At 45.5% G+C, this 17,960-nt stretch overlaps 1 protein-coding gene across 2 annotated transcripts in view; it reads right to left on the bottom strand.

The window, feature by feature from the left end:
• Positions 1 to 17,960, bottom strand: part of ECPAS (Ecm29 proteasome adaptor and scaffold) — a 286,613-nt gene that overhangs the window by 263,294 nt on the left and 5,359 nt on the right. For both annotated transcript variants that reach the window (XM_075316050.1, XM_075316054.1), the window contains exons 2-3: positions 14,102 to 14,232; positions 9,302 to 9,418 (exon numbers count right to left, since the gene is read on the bottom strand). In XM_075316050.1, the coding sequence (XP_075172165.1) occupies positions 9,302 to 9,418; positions 14,102 to 14,232 (248 nt within the window). The remainder of the gene's footprint in view (positions 1 to 9,301; positions 9,419 to 14,101; positions 14,233 to 17,960) is intronic.

Below are 17,960 nucleotides of genomic sequence, written 5' to 3'. Positions count from 1 at the left end.
AATATATACATGTGGTAGTGCAAAGGAGATAATGTGTAAAGTACAATGTGGGATGATATATAGCATGGAGGAAGTCAGGAAAAAAATCTGTCTGCAATTTGGAATAGAACAGATGGCTTGAAAGGAATGGATTTCAGAGGGTGCAAGGATTTATTCATATGCGATAGATTGTTGCAGAAATGTCTCATTCACTTGAATGGGGTTTACAGAGGTCCGAAGTAACTCCATTCACACTTGTCAACACCAAATCTGGGATATGTGAATGTCCTCTAAGAGGGAGCATAATGTCTGAACTGTATTCTGGTCTCAACAAAATCTCTACATGGGCTGAAGAGTAGGATACTTTAAGAAATTTCATATTAGTCACAAAATGGGGACAAAATGGTCAGAGGGTTCGAGGAGCTTTTAAACTAGGATCTGGGGGGAGGGTCATTGTGCAAAAAAGGGGATAGAGTAGACAGAGTCAGACAGTAGAAGGTCAATTAAGATTTGCTTTGAAAGGTGGGGGGCTGGGCCATGCAAGAAAAGTATGGAGGTGAGAAGGAGTAATAAAACTGATAATAGCATAAAATAATGTCTGCTGGCAAATTCAAGAAGTCTTTCAAACAAAATGAATAAATTGGAGACTCTATGTGAGCCATGGATTACGATATGGTGGGCATTACCTGGCTGGATGAGAGCCATCACCGGGTGACAAACGAAGAGGTTACATTACATTCAGAAAGGACAGGAAAGACAAAAAAGATGGAGGGTGTGTATTTTCTTTAAATCTAACTTAAGACCTGTGCTCAATGACGCCATTGGGGGGAGATGCGACATTGTAGAGTCAGTATGGATAAATGTACATGGGGAGGGCAATAATGGAAAGTTGCTAATTGGAGTTTGCTATAAGATTCCTAACAATACTGAACAGATGGAGGATGAAATGCTGCAATAAATTGAAATAAAAAAGCAGCAAATCATAATCAGGTCCATTATTATTGGGGATTTTAATTATCCAGACACTGAATGAGACACACAATCTTCTGGTTGTGCAAAAAGAAGGGAATTTTGTTTACTTACCGTAAATTCCTTTTCTTCTAGCTCCAATTGGGAGACCCAGACAATTGGGTGTATAGGCTATGCCTCCGGAGGCCGCACAAAGTACTACACTTAAAAGTGTTAAGCCCCTCCCCTTCTGCCTATACACCCCCCGTGCTCCCACGGGCTCCTCAGTTTTGGTGCAAAAGCAAGAAGGAGGAAAAAGAATTATCAACTGGTTTAAAGTAACTTCAATCCGAAGGAATATCGGAGAACTAAAACAATTCAACATGAACAACATGTGTACACAAAAAAACAGGGGCGGGTGCTGGGTCTCCCAATTAGAGCTAGAAGAAAAGGAATTTACGGTAAGTAAACAAAATTCCCTTCTTCTTTTTCGCTCTATTGGGAGACCCAGACAATTGGGACGTCCAAAAGCAGTCCCTGGGTGGGTAAAATAATACCTCGTAAGAGAGCCGTAAAACGGCCCTTTCCTACAGGTGGGCAACCGCCGCCTGAAGGACTCGTCTACCTAGGCTGGCATCCGCCGCAGCATAGGTATGCACCTGATAGTGCTTCGTGAAAGTGTGCAGGCTCGACCAGGTAGCCGCCTGACACACCTGTTGAGCCGTAGCCTGGTGCCTCAAAGCCCAGGACGCTCCCACGGCTCTGGTAGAATGGGCCTTCAGCCCTGAGGGAACCGGAAGCCCAGCCGAACGGTAAGCTTCGATAATTGGCTCCTTTATCCACCGAGCCAGGGTTGATTTGGAAGCCTGTGATCCTTTACGCTGGCCAGCGACAAGGACAAAGAGTGCATCCGAGCGGCGCAGGGGCGCCGTACGAGAAATGTAGAGTCTGAGTGCTCTCACCAGATCTAACAAGTGCAAATCCTTTTCACATTGGTGAACTGGATGAGGATAAAAAGAAGGTAAGGAAATATCCTGATTGAGATGAAAGGGGGATACCACCTTAGGAAGAAATTCCGGAACCGGACGTAGAACCACCTTGTCCTGGTGAAACACCAGAAAAGGGGCTTTGCACGACAACGCTGCTAGCTCAGACACTCTCCGAAGAGAAGTGACTGCTACTAGAAAAACCACTTTCTGCGAAAGTCGTGAGAGGGAGATATCTCTCATTGGCTCGAAAGGTGGTTTCTGAAGAACCATCAGCACCCTGTTTAGATCCCAGGGTTCTAACGGCCGCTTGTAAGGTGGAACGATGTGACAAACTCCCTGCAGGAACGTGCGTACCTGTGGAAGTCTAGCTAGGCGCTTCTGGAAAAACACAGAGAGCGCCGAAACTTGTCCCTTAAGGGAGCCCAGCGACAAACCCTTTTCCAGTCCAGATTGAAGGAAGGACAGAAAAGTAGGTAATGTAAATGGCCAGGGAGAAAAACCCTGAGCAGAGCACCACGACAGAAAAATTTTCCACGTCCTGTGATAGATCTTGGCGGACGTTGGTTTTCTAGCCTGTCTCATAGTGGCAATGACCTCTTGAGATAACCCTGAAGACGCTAGGATCCAGGACTCAATGGCCACACAGTCAGGTTGAGGGCCGCAGAATTCAGATGGAAAAACGGCCCTTGAGATAGCAAGTCTGGTCGGTCTGGTAGTGCCCACGGTCGGCCGACCGTGAGATGCCACAGATCCGGGTACCACGACCGCCTCGGCCAGTCTGGAGCGACGAGGATGACGCGGCGGCAGTCGGCCCTGATCTTGCGTAACACTCTGGGCAACAGTGCCAGCGGAGGAAACACATAAGGGAGCTGAAACTGCGACCAATCCTGAACTAAGGCGTCTGCCGCCAGAGCTCTGGGATCTTGAGACCGTGCCATGAACATTGGTACCTTGTTGTTGTGCCGGGACGCCATGAGGTCGACGTCCGGCACCCCCCAGCGGCAACAGATCTCCTGAAACACGTCCGGGTGAAGGGACCATTCCCCTGCATCCATGCCCTGGCGACTGAGATAATCCGCTTCCCAGTTTTCTACGCCTGGGATGTGAACTGCGGATATGGTGGAGGCCGTGGCTTCCACCCACATCAAAATCCGCCGGACTTCCTGGAAGGCTTGTCGACTGCGTGTGCCGCCTTGGTGGTTGATGTATGCCACCGCTGTGGAATTGTCCGACTGAATTCGGATCTGCTTGCCTTCCAGCCACTGCTGGAACGCTTTCAGGGCAAGATACACTGCCCGTATTTCCAGAACATTGATCTGAAGCGAGGACTCTTGCCGGGTCCACGTACCCTGAGCCCTGTGGTGGAGAAAAAACGCTCCCCACCCTGACAGACTCGCGTCCGTCGTGACTACTTCCCAGGATGGGGGTAGGAAGGATTTCCCCTTCGATAATGAAGTGGGAAGAAGCCACCACCGAAGGGAGGCTTTGGTCGCCTGAGAAAGGGAGACGGTCCTGTCGAGGGACGTCGGCTTCCTGTCCCATTTGCGTAGGATGTCCCATTGAAGGGGACGCAGGTGAAACTGCGCGAAAGGGACTGCTTCCATTGCTGCCACCATCTTCCCCAGGAAGTGCATGAGGCGCCTCAAGGGGAATGACTGGCCTTGAAGGAGAGATTGTACCCCTTTCTGTAGTGACTGCTGCTTGATCAGCGGAAGCTTCACTATCGCTGAGAGGGTATGGAACTCCATGCCAAGGTATGTCAGCGATTGGGCCGGTGTCAGATTTGACTTTGGAAAATTGATGATCCACCCGAAACTCTGGAGAGTCTCCAGGGTAGCGTCGAGGCTGTGTTGGCATGCCTCTTGAGAGGGTGCCTTGATCAACAGATCGTCCAAGTACGGGATCACCGAGTGACCCTGAGAATGGAGGACCGCAACTACAGTAGCCATAACCTTGGTGAAAACCCGTGGGGCTGTTGCCAGGCCGAATGGCAGTGCCACGAACTGTAGGTGTTCGTTTTCTATGGCGAAGCGCAAGAAGCGCTGGTGCTCTGGGGCAATCGGAACGTGGAGATAAGCATCTTTGATATCGATCGATGCAAGGAAATCTCCTTGAGACATTGAGGCGATGACGGAGCGGAGGGATTCCATCCGGAACCGCCTGGTTTTTACGTGTTTGTTGAGAAGTTTCAGGTCCAGGACTGGACGGAAGGACCCGTCCTTCTTTGGGACCACAAACAAGTTGGAGTAAAAACCGTGGCCCTGTTGCTGAAGAGGAACAGGGACCACCACTCCTTCTGCCTTCAGAGTGCCCAGCGCCTGCAGAAGAGCCTCGGCTCGCTCGGGAGGCGGAGAGGACCTGAAGAATCGAGTCGGGGGACGAGAGGTGAACTCTATCTTGTAACCGTGAGACAGAATGTCTCTCACCCAGCGGTCTTTTATTTGTGGCAGCCAGGTGTCGCAAAAGCGGGAGAGCCTGCCACCGACCGAGGATGCTACTAGAGGAGGTCGAAAGTCATGAGGAAGCCGCTTTGTTAGCGGTGCCTCCAATGGTCTTTTTAGGACGTGACTTAGACCGCCATGCATCAGAGTTCCTTTGTTCTTTCTGAGACCTTTTGGACGAGGAGAATTGGGCCTTGCCCGCGCCCCGAAAGGACCGAAACCTCGACTGCCCCCTCCTCTGTTGGGGTATGTTCTGTTTGGGCTGGGGTAAGGATGTGTCCTTTCCCTTGGATTGTTTGATGATTTCATCCAGGCGCTCGCCAAACAGCCTGTCGCCAGAAATTGGCAAACTGGTTAAGCGCTTTTTGGAAGCAGAATCTGCCTTTCATTCCCGTAGCCACAAGGCCCTGCGGAGTACCACCGAATTGGCGGCCGCAACCGCCGTACGGCTCACAGAGTCCAGGACAGCATTAATAGCGTAAGACGCAATTGCCGAGGTCTGGGTGGTAATGGATGCCACTTGTGGCGCGGCCGTGCATGTGGCTGCTTCAATTTGCGCTTGACCTGCTGAGATAGCTTGCAGCGCCCATACGGCTGCGAATGCTGGGGCAAAAGAAGCTCCGATAGCTTCGTAGATGGATTTCAACCAGAGCTCCATCTGCCTGTCAGTGGCATCTTTGAGCGAGGCCCCATCTTCCACTGCAAGTATGGATCTAGCCGCCAGTCTGGAGATTGGAGGATCCACTTTGGGACACTGAGTCCAACCTTTAACCACGTCCGGGGGGAAAGGATAACGTGTATCCTTGAGGCGCTTAGAAAAACGCTTATCTGGACAAGCATGGTGATTCTGGATTGCCTCTCTGAAATCAGAGTGGTCTAAAAACATACTCTGTGTACGCTTGGGGAACCTGAAACGAAATTTCTCCTGCTGCGAAGCTGACTCCTCCGCCGGAGGGGCTGAGGGAGAAATATCCAGCAACTGATGGATGGACGCAATAAGATCGTTCACTATGGCGTCCCCGTCTGGAGTATTAAGATTGAAAGCGCTCTCAGGATCCGAATCCTGATCAGCTGGCTCCGCATCATCAACCAAGGATTCCCCCCGCTGAGACCCTGAACAATATGATGTCGAGGGAAATTCTAAGCGAGCCCGCTTAGTCGATCTGGGGCTGGGGTCTAAGTCAGAACCCTCAGTCTGGGATGTATGAGATACCCCGGGAGGACAAAGAAGGTCCAACTGAGGGGGGCCAGGGAACAATGATTCACCAGAGTCCCTTTGCTGAGATACCGGCCTGGACTGCAAGGCTTCTAGTATCTTAGCCATAGTCTCAGAGAGTTTTGCAAACTCAGTCCCCGTCACCTGGACAGTGTCAACAGGTGGCTCCCCCTGGGCCCCTCTTAGCATAGGCTCCGGCTGAAGAAGTGCCACAGGGGCCGAACACTGCACACAATGAGGGTCAGTGGAACCTGCCGGTAGTGGGGTCTTACAAGCGGCGCAGGCAGCATAATAAGCCTGTGTTTTGGCACCCCTGCCTTTTGTGGGCGCCATGCTATAGTTTTCCCTGAGTAACACAATAGGGTATATAGCCAGAATGAACTGTGCTCATACAATGTAAAGTATATACAATACACAAATAATGTACCAATATACTACAGCACCATGGGGCTAGCACCAACAGGTGCTGCTTACCAGCCGCCTAAAGCGGTTGTGAGGCCACCAGAGACCGTGTCTGGGTCTCCCAGGATTTGTCCCCCTCTGCAGCGTCCGAGGAGCTGACAGGAATGGCTGCGGCGTCCTGACGAGAGGAGGGAGCTGGGGGCGTGGCCGAGAAAGTGCGGGAACTGGTGCTCACACTGCGCACAGTGAGGGAGGTGGAGTATGTAAATCATGCTCCAGCCCTCAGTGCTGCTCGCTCTGCAGCGTCCCGCCCTTCCCCTGCCTGTCAGGGCTGAGGGCGGGAGAAAAGGAAACTAGGCCGCAAGCAAGCCGGGGACTCTAGTAATAAACGCGGCCGCCGTAAAAGCGCGGCCGGCGTGAAAGTCCCCGGCGAACTACAAGTCCCAGCCGCGCCGCAGTCTCCCATGGCAGCGGCGGTTAGTGCGGTAGCCCCTACATATAAACACACTCAGCGACGCTGAGTGTGTAATGGCACATATAGACCCGGTCAGCGCCGCGGTCCCCGGTGCACTAGCACACCCAGCAAAGCTGAGGTGATGCCGTGCGCGGTCCCCACAGGGATACAGAATACCTCCAAGATGCAGGGCCATGTCCCTGAACGGTACCCGGCTCCTATCCATCAGGCTCCACAGGAGTTGTGGATGAAGCACGGTCTCAGTGCCTGGAGACCGATAAGATCCCACTTCACCCAGAGCCCAGAGGGGGATGGGGAAGGAAAGCAGCATGTGGGCTCCAGCCTCCGTACCCGCAATGGATACCTCAACCTTAACAACACCGCCGACAATAGTGGGGTGAGAAGGGAGCATGCTGGGGGCCCTATATGGGCCCACTTTTCTTCCATCCGACATAGTCAGCAGCTGCTGCTGACCAATCTGTGGAGCTGTGCTGTGCATGTCTGCCTCCTTCGCACAAAGCAAAAAACTGAGGAGCCCGTGGGAGCACGGGGGGTGTATAGGCAGAAGGGGAGGGGCTTAACACTTTTAAGTGTAGTACTTTGTGCGGCCTCCGGAGGCATAGCCTATACACCCAATTGTCTGGGTCTCCCAATAGAGCGAAAAAGAAAGTGCAAGTTCTTATCTACAGTTCAAGACAATCTCTCAGATGGTAGATGAAGCGACCAGGGGAGATAATTTTCTAGATCTGGTCCTGTTAAACCGACCAGATACAATTTCAGATCTACAGGTTTGCGAGCATTTGGGATACAGTGACCATAAAATCGTAAGCTTCAATATAATATTCAATAAAACATTTCATAGTCGACATGCAAAAACCTGGAACTTAGGAAAGCTGATTTAAAGAAATTAAGGGAAGAGCTTAATTGTGTAGATTGGGACAAAGTCATGGTAACTGGAGAAACCAAACTTAAATGGGGCATTTTTATGGATATACTACTAAAATCATGTAGAAAACTTATAGCCTCTCTTTTAGTAAGAATAAAATGTCAAGGAATAAAAAGAAACCACTATAGATAAATAAGACCGTAGAAAGTATAATAAGACAAAAACAAAGGGCATTCAAAATCTTGAAGGCCGACAATACAAAAAAAAGCATATCGGGAATATAAAGATCTCAATAGGAAATTTAAAAAAAAAAAAGAAATCAAACTAGTAAAGGTAGCTACTAAAAAACAAATCGCCAACAACATTAAAATAAATGCCCCAAATCGATATAAATACATCACTGCCAAAAATAAAAAACAGATAGTATCGGCCCCATAAAAGATAGTAAGATAAATATAGAGGACAAAGAAAAGGCTGAAACATTAAACAGGCACTTTTAATCCATGTTCACCAATGAACTGACTGTTCCAGGAATTATTCAACAAAGCAAGAAACAAAGTTCACCATCTGATATAATTAGTTTAGCACAAGAAGAAGTACGCCTGCGTCTGAGCAAATTAAATATTAAAAAAAATGAACAGATGGCATTCATCCATGGATATTTAGCTCAGTAATTGACAGACTGCTGTAGCTCATCTTTTCATACTCTCTTATTACAGTGCTTGTACCACAGGATTGTAAAATGGCTGACGTGGTACCGATGCTTAAGCAAGGTAAGAAGGGTAAGAAGGTGGATCCAGGCAACTACCGTCCAGTAAGTTTAACATCAGTGGGGTGCAACGTTTTTGAAGGCATTATAAGTGATGACATGCAAACATATTGCAGAGAATAATTTAATAACGGACAACCAGCATGGATTCATGAAGGATAAGTTGTCTCCACATTTTAGAAAGGATATTCAGAAGTTAGAGTCATTTCAAAAGGTGGGTAACTAGACTATTACAAGGAATGGAGGCCTCCCATATAATGACAGGTTGGAAAAGTTAGATTTGTTTAGCTAAAAAAAAAAGATGTCTCAGAGGAGATCTCATATGTATATATACAAATGTGTGGTCAATATAAAGGACTGGCACATGACTTATTCATTCCTTCCAAAGACCATAATAAGGACCAGTGGGCACAAATTATGGGTGGAAGAAAAATAAATTCCAGAAACCAAATAGGAAAGGGATCTTTACAGTTAGAGCAGCCAGACTGTGGAATCTCCTATGACAAACGGTAGTTATGGCAGATAGTATAACAAAAGAGCTGGATGATTGCCCCAGCACATATAACATCATAACATTCTGGGTTATAGATAATTTAGTGACAAAAATAAATTTATAATTGGTGGAGAAATTTTGAACTTGATGGACCAAGGGCTTTTTTCAATCTAAGTAACACACATATATATATATATATATATATATGTTACTTAGATTGAAAAAAGCCCGTGATCTTTTAACAATTGTGAATATGCGTCCATGTTCTTGTATACTCATCCCTATAATTGTTCTTGATCCTAAACAAAGAAGCACACATACTTTTACAATCATTTGTGGACTTTTTGGTCATTTTTTTCCCCTGTTTACGCTCCAATATCTTGCAGAATGCCTTCCGAGAAAAGTAAATGCTGTCATTGTGGCAAAATGAGGATCAGCTCCATGGATTTAGCATAGGATGTTAGAAAACTTCCTGTAGTTGCACTTTGTATTGTAGTTGTCCCAATCTGTTTGCAGATTTGGGGTTTATGTATAAATGTAATTACTTTGCTTTCCAATTTTTAGACGATTAAAAAATATGTTAAAATGTTTTTTGCCCTACTAAATAACTCCCAAAAAAACCAAACAAAATGGAGTGACATAATTTGTTTTATTATTTATTTTATATATTTAGAACTATACAACCCCTTTAATGCTCACAACAAACACTCTGTAGTGTACCCACCGTAACAAAAGAGACTGCAGCTGGGTCTTGGTACTGGACTAAAAGTGTCTCCACAGGCAATTGTATTTTTGACCGACTCTTTATCCTTTTGTTCAAATGAACAAGTAACTCCATAACCTAGGAGAGTGAAGAAATAGGTTGGCTTTCTTGTGGCAAGTTTAATGCATTTCATCTACAACTACAAAAAGAAATGTCATACCTACAATATACATTCAAGTCTTCCTGTAATGTATAGGAATGTATAGAAAACAAGAGAACACCTTTAGTGCCACGTAATGTTGGGCACAACAGCATAGACCACAACCCATTTTGATCTAATCATTATTGTGATTGAATAGTCTTTGTGTTGCTAAATTTGAACGTGTTAGCAAGTGCTACAAAATAATGTTCCTAGCAAAAAAGTATTACAGGTTCTCCTCCTTGTTAGTGCTGCCTATCTGCCAGACTGTACAGCCACCGTGTTCTCAAATTAGCTACCGGTGGAGGAGCATGTGACCAGGCTAAAGGCCGCTTTACACACTGCGATACCGATACCGATATCGCCAGCGTGCGTACCCGCCCCCATCGGTTGTGCGACACGGGCCAATCGCTGCCCGTGTCGCACAACATCGCCCGGACCCGTCACACGGAATTACCTTCCCTGCGACGTCGCTGTGACCGGCGAACAGCCTCCTTTCTAAGGGGGCGGTTCGTTCAGCGTCACAGCGACGTTACAGCAGTGTCACTGAACCACCGCCCAATAGAAGCAGAGGGGCGGAGATGAGCGGGACGTAACATCCCGCCCACCTCCTTCCTTCCGCATTGTGGCCGGGACGCAGGTAAGGTGAGGTTCCTCGCTCCTGCGGTGTCACACGGAGCGATGTGTGCTGCCGCAGGAACGAGGAACAACTTTGTTACAGCTGCAGTAACGATATTTGAGAATGGACCCCTATGTCACCGATGAGCGATTTTGCAACGATGCAAAATCCCTCATAGGTGTCACACGCAACGGCATCGCTAAAGCGACCGGATGTGCGTCACAAAATCCGTGACCCCAACGAGATCACTCGCGATGTCGTAGCGTGTAAAGCCATCTTTAGTCTATCACCTATTTGCCCATTCTGAATGCTGATCCTAAATTAAAACTCATTTTATAAGTAATAAATCAGATATGTATAAATCCACATTTACATCAAAGGATTTTAGAAATGTTGAAAAGCTTCCGATTATGTATGCAAAACTAAAACATTTAAATCGTCATACAACAATAGAGAATATACTATACGAGATCTAATCAATTGTAACACGGAATATGTGGTTTATCTGATTACCTTTAAAGATTGCAACATTCAATACGTGGGTTGTACCACAAGTCCGCTAAAACCTAGAATACGTAGGCACATTTCAGATGCAATAAATCCGGCGGCTATCTCCCTCTCAGCGGCTTCTAAACACTTTTGTAATAAACATCAGGGCAATTATAAAAGCTTTCAATTTATTGGAATAGAGAAGGTATACAGACCTTTACAAGGTGGAGATCACAAAAGGAAACTCCTAAACAGAGAAACCTTCTGGATCTTCACCTTGGAATCACGTCAACCGTTTGTGTTAAATAGTAGGCAAGATTAAATTCTTCACTATTAAAATAGAACAAACATCTTTTTCATTATTTTTTCATAATTGCATGGGATATATTTTAATTTCTTGTGTGGATTATATAGAAAAAATGAATAATCAGGAAAAATTGATCATGATATTTATTTTGTGCACTTTTGTATTTACATGTGATAAACTGAAAATTAATAATTATCAAAGTATATGTTGTATATTGGATGTATCAATTTGATATTTACTGTTTGTATTTTGCTCTATGGCTTTCAATGCCAGTGTTGTATCGCATTCGGTTTTAACCTTTAGTGACCCCAATCCTTGCCGGTTTATACAGGTGAGGTAATTACCATGGGTGAGTTCCTAATTATTAGGAGGATGGTTTAGTTAGAACTCAGATCATGAATAAGACAATCCGTCGAAACGCGTTGTTCTGAGACACAAGTATAAGGCTATGTGCGCACGTAGCGTTCTGTCCCTGCAGAAATTTCTGCAGCGATTTGAACAGCACACGTGCGCGTCAAATCGCTGCAGAAAGAGTCTGTAATGAAAAAAAAAGCCGATTCCATGTGCTCTGAGTGCAGCCCCTCGCATAGACAGAGCGGGGGATGCATGCAGAGTGCACGGAATAAGGGACATGTCACTTCTTAGAACGCGCGCTTCGGCAGCAGCCGAAGCGCTGCGCTCTAAGACGCCATGTGCGCACGGCTCCTGCATAATCTTCATAGATTATGCTGTGGACGCAGGACGCATGCAGTTACGCTGCGGTGCAGATCGTAGCGTAACTGCATGCAAATAAGCAACGTGCGCACATAGCCTAACTGCTGCATGTCTCTTAATTTTTACAATTTTGTGACTAAACAGAGCGATTTTATCATATTTCGAGGACAGTGCTGGATTATCTTTTTTCAGACCTGGATTTCTCTTTATTGGCTACCTCAGCCTTTCCGTGCACAGTATCCTGGACAGGGAGAAGGGACTGCAGCAAGCAAGTGAGCTGAACTTTCTTATTTTATGTGGAGTCTATCACCTTCCTCCAATTAAAAAGCGGCACCTACGGGAACGCTATTTATCAATTGGAGGAGACCAATGGGCATGCCTGGTCACATGCTCTTTCATCAAGTGCCATTTTCAGAACAGTAGAGTAGTAGTGATAGGTGAGCACTACCATGCTTGGTAATTGAAACGGGCAGATTAGAAGCTAGGACGGGCTCGACTCAAGTACAGAGTATAATGGAAGTCAATGAGAAACTAGAGCATTCTAACTCCTAATGAGCAGGTCGGGTACTCCTAACGAGCGTCCGATCTGCTCGTTAGGAGTACACGAGCATTGTAGTGCTCGCTCATCACTATAGAGCTCTGCAATCTGTGAGGAAGGAGGAGAAGCTGTAATACCTACAGTTAGGTCCAGAAATATTTGGACAGTGACACAAGTTTTGTTATTTTAGCTGTTTACAAAAACATGTTCAGAAATACAATTATATATATAATATGGGCTGAAAGTGCACACTCCCAGCTGCAATATGAGAGTTTTCACATCCAAATCGGAGAAAGGGTTTAGGAATCATAGCTCTGTAATGCATAGCCTCCTCTTTTTCAAGGGACCAAAAGTAATTGGACAAGGGACTCTAAGGGCTGCAATTAACTCTGAAGGCGTCTCCCTCGTTAACCTGTAATCAATGAAGTAGTTAAAAGGTCTGGGGATGATTACAGGTGTGTGGTTTTGCATTTGGAAGCTGTTGCTGTGACCAGACAACATGCGGTCTAAGGAACTCTCAATTGAGGTGAAGCAGAACATCCTGAGGCTGAAAAAAAAGAAAAAAGCCATCAGAGAGATAGCAGACATGCTTGGGAGTAGCAAAATCAACAGTCGGGTACATTCTGAGAAAAAAGGAATTGACTGGTGAGCTTGGGAACTCAAAAAGGCCTGGGCGTCCACGGATGACAACAGTGGTGGATGATCGCCGCATACTTTCTTTGGTGAAGAAGAACCCGTTCACAACATCAACTGAAGTCCAGAACACTCTCAGTGAAGTAGGTGTATCTGTCTCTAAGTCAACAGTAAAGAGAAGACTCCATGAAAGTAAATACAAAGGGTTCACATCTAGATGCAAACCATTCAACAATTCCAAAAATAGACAGGCCAGAGTTAAATTTGCTGAAAAACACCTCATGAAGCCAGCTCAGTTCTGGAAAAGTATTCTATGGACAGATGAGACAAAGATCAACCTGTACCAGAATGATGGGAAGAAAAAAGTTTGGAGAAGAAAGGGAACGGTACATGATCCAAGGCACACCACATCCTCTGTAAAACATGGTGGAGGCAACGTGATGGCATGGGCATGCATGGCTTTCAATGGCACTGGGTCACTTGTGTTTATTGATGACATAACAGCAGACAAGAGTAGCCGGATGAATTCTGAAGTGTACCGGGATATACTTTCAGCCCAGATTCAGCCAAATGCTGCAAAGTTGATCGGACAGCGCTTCATAGTACAGATGGACAATGACCCCAAGCATACAGCCAAAGCTACCCAGGACTTCATGAGTGCAAAAAAGTGGAACATTCTGCAATGGCCAAGTCAATCACCAGATCTTAACCCAATTGAGCATGCATTTCACTTGCTCAAATCCAGACTTAAGACGGAAAGACCCACAAACAAGCAAGACCTGAAGGCTGCGGCTGTAAAGGCCTGGCAAAGCATTAAGAAGAAGGAAACCCAGCGTTTGGTGATATCCATGGGTTCCAGACTTAAGGCAGTGATTGCCTCCAAAGGATTCGCAACAAAATATTGAAAATAAAAATATTTTGTTTGGGTTTGGTTTATTTGTCCAATTACTTTTGACCTCCTAAAATGTGGAGTGTTTGTAAAGAAATGTGTACAATTCCTACAATTTCTATCAGATATTTTTGTTCAAACCTTCAAATTAAACGTTACAATCTGCACTTGAATTCTGTTGTAGAGGTTTCATTTCAAATCCAATGTGGTGGCATGCAGAGCCCAACTCGCGAAAATTGTGTCACTGTCCAAATATTTCTGGACCTAACTGTATATATTAGTAAGTGCCAAAAAAATCCTGTCCCAACAAATTTGTTAACATAAAACATAGACATGGCTTTTAAATTGAAGCATTTTTTCACGTGACACGGATATTAGAATTCAATAGAAAACTAGTAAGCTAAGAACCACCCGTCCTCTGCAAAATATTTACCTTCTTGCGTACTCCTTCCTGAGCACTTGACAGTTTGAGAAGAACGGGAGGCAAGAACTTGGAAATGATACTTTGTAGTTGCTCATCTGTCTCTGCATGGCCAAGGCGCAAAAAGACACGTTCAAGTTGATCTGTTAAAAACATAATAATTTCACTTAATCAAATAGGAAACTTAACATGTCTACTTCACAACAGGTCACAGCGCTCCACCTAAAAAAAACAAACAACCCACTATCATCAGCTCTTATATTCCCAAGACAGATTGGCAAACAACCGAAGTGATCTGATCAGCTGCTGACTTTCCTGCACGAGGATTTATGTACGAGTCCTGCGGTGTTTTAGTATAACAAAAGGTATCATCTTTGGAAAGAAACTTTCACAAATTGGCAGTCAATGCGTACACAGGTCATCTATGACAAAGCTCACTGATGCTCACTTCTGTCCAAGAACGCTTGATTATTTTTTAAAAGGGAAACTGTCAGGTCCCCGACAGCAATTATCATATTACAGTCCCAAGATCTCATGCACAGAGCTATTCAGACTCTCTTTGATCTGTAATACAGAGTTCTGCATATTCAGTGCACCTTCATCGTGCACTGTATTATAAAGATACAGGCACAGATTGATCAGTTTTCATAGTTTTCTGGGATAAACCGAGAGAGGAGGAGATTGAGAGAGAGACTGTATGACTTGGGTCAAACATTTTGGATCTCCTTCCACAAGCTTCTCACAATAGTTGGTGGAATTTGGGCTCATTCCTCCTGACAGAACTGGTGTAACTGAGCCATGTTTGTAGGTCCCCTTGCTCTGCCTTTTCAGCTTTGCTAATACATTTTCAATAGAATTGAGATCAGGGTTTTGTGATGGCCACTCCAAAACATTAACTTTGTTATTTTTAAGCCACTTTGTAACCAGTTTGGCAGTAGCTTAAGGTCATTGTCAAGACCCATTTCCACCCAAGCTTTAAGTTCCTGGCTGAGGTCTTGAGATGTTGCTTCAATATTGCCACATAATCGTTCCTCATAATACCATCTATTTTGTGAAGTCCACCAGTCCCTCCTGCAGCAAAACAACTCCACAACATTATGCTGTCACCCGCGTGTTTCACAGTTAGGATGGTGTTCTTAGGCTTCAAAGCTTCTCTATTTTTTCTCATTATGGCCAAACAGTTCAATTTTAGTTTTGTCAGACCACAGGACAAGTCTCCAAAATTAAGGTCTTTGTTCCAGTGTGCATTTGCAAACATTATTCTGGCTTTTTATGTTTCTTTTGGAGTAATGGCTTCTTCCTGGCAGAGTGGCCTTTCAGCCCATGTTGATACAGTACTCGTTTCACTGTGGATAATGACACAATATTACCAGCTTCTGCAATTATCTTCACAAGGTATTTTGCTTTTATTCTTGAGTTGATATGCACATGTCTGACCAAAGCACGTTCATCTCTGGTACACAGAACCCATCTCCTTCCTGAGCGGTATGATGGCTGGACATTCCCATCTTGTTTGTACTTGCGTATAATTGTTTGCACAATTGAACGAGGCACCTTCAGGCATCTGGAAATTGCACCTAAGGATCAACCAGACTTGTGCAAGTCCACAATTCTCTTCTTGAGATGTTGGCTGATTTCTTTTGACTTTCCCATGATGCTACACAAAGAAGCAGTGTGTTTTAGGTGTGCATTAAAATACATCTACAAGTATTTCTCTAATTAACTCAGATATTGTTAATAAACCTATCAGAAGCTTCCAAAGACATGACATCAACATTATCATATGGGCTAACCCATATTGTTTAAAACCATATTACTCTCAGTGTATGTTCCTTTGCAGAAAGAAATAAAAATGCCTTAAAACAATCTCTCTCTCGCTTTCATTATTCTGGCATTTAGCAAATATAAATAATTTTGGTTCCTAATTGACCTAAAACAGGAAAAGTTTATTCTGATTTCATGTCAGATAGTGAGAAAACATGCAGATGTGTCCTTATAGATAGTGTACGTAAACTTCTGGTTTCAACTGTAAGATTAAAGGGAACCTGTCACCAGATTTTTCCCTATTAAACTAAAAGTATCCCCTTCTGCAGTTCCTGGGCTGCATTCTATGAAGGTGCACCTTGGCCCTGACTCCCCTTCCAGACCCCAAAAATAACTTTATAAAACTTGGCCGATAAGTATGCTAATTACCTTGGTTGGCCAGATGGGCAGGCTCATTTTCTGCTCCTGTCCTCCCTCCTGCCGCTGATAGCCATCCTCCTGTCTTGATTGACAGGATGACGCCTCTGTCATCCTCCTCGTTGCATTTTCAAATCTCGCACCTGTGCAGTTAGGTCTGCTTGCACAGGCGCAGTTCGCTCTGCCATATCGCGTCCAGAGCAGAAAACTGCTGCCCTAGTTTGCGCCGGAGAGCGAAATGTGCAGGCGCGAGATTATGTGCGGGTATTAGCATGGCGCTGGTGAGGTTGGCGCTGTGCATGACCTCACCAGCGCCATGCTCGTACCCACCCATAATCTCGCGCCTGCGCATTTAGCTCACCGGCGCGAGCTAGGGCAGCTATGTTTTCTGCTCTGGCTGCGATATGGCAGAGTGAACTGAGCCTGCACGAGCCGACATAACTGCAGAGGCGCGAGATTTGAAAATGCGACGAGGAGGATGACAGAGGGCGTCATCTCATCAATCAAGACAGGACGACGATCAGCAGCAAAAAGGGGATAAAGGAGCAAAAAATGAGCCCGCCCATCTGGCCAATCATGATAATTAGCATAAGGGCCAAGTTTTATGAAGTTATTTTTGGGGTCTGGAAGGGGAGTCAGGGCCAAGGTGCACCTTCATAGAATGCAGCCCAGGAGCTGCAGAAGGGGATACTTTTAGTTTAATAGGTAAAAATATGGCAACAGGTTCCCTTTAAAACGTCATGTTGGCGTATGTGTATTACATACATACAAAGAAGTCTGCATGTCTGTGGAGCTGGAATCCCCTTTTTTCCCCTTCATCAATGTTTTTAAAGCATCGTGCATCTTTACATCTTAATCTAAAATTGGAAAAACTGTCCCTATTTTAGGTTACAAACTAAGGACACATTCACACATCGGCCATAGCTCCAATTTGTTTCTTGTATGAACTATCACCTAGCAATGTATCAAAGAATAGACTACAAGACTATAAAGCACAGATGCCTATGATTTTTCTTTTCTTATCCTGTTACGAGTGTAACCACTACATTAAATAATAGACTGCAGCCTGCTTTACATGTTACAATTAATCGTGCGATCGCACCTGGCCCCATCGTTTGTGCGGCACTGGCAATTTGTTGCCCGTGTCGCACAATGCTGTAACCCCCGTCACACGTACTTACCTTCCCGCTGTGGGCGGCGAACATCCACTTCCTGAAGGGGGAGGGACGTTCGGCGTCACAGCAACGTCACACAGTGGCCGGCCAATAGAAGCGGAGGGGCGGAGATGAGCGGGACGTAACATCCCGCCCACCTTCTCCCTTCCGCATTGCCGGCAGGACGCAGGTAAGATGTGTTCATTGTTCCCGGGGTGTCACACGGAGCGATGTGTGCTGCCTCGGGTACGATGAACAACATGACGTGCGATTTTTAGAAAATATGCGACGTGTCAACGATGAATGAGAAGGTGAGTATTTCTGCTCGTTCATAACTGTCACACGCTACGATATCACTAACGATACCGGATGTGCGTCACTTACGACGTGACCCCACCGACATCTCGTTAGATATATCGTAGCGTGTAAAGCCCGCTTTACCTGGATGTACTGTAACACAAATGTTTTAAAAATGCAAAACATTTTTGCATCTTTTGCATAATTTCCCAGGGGGCCTTGTTCTAGTGTCACTGCGT

Source organism: Anomaloglossus baeobatrachus, chromosome 1 (genome assembly GCF_048569485.1).
Source record: "Anomaloglossus baeobatrachus isolate aAnoBae1 chromosome 1, aAnoBae1.hap1, whole genome shotgun sequence".
NCBI classification, from domain to species: Eukaryota; Metazoa; Chordata; class Amphibia; order Anura; family Aromobatidae; genus Anomaloglossus; species Anomaloglossus baeobatrachus.
The sequence above is the reverse complement of the archived record's forward strand: the minus strand, read 5'-3'. Positions and strand labels throughout refer to the sequence as shown.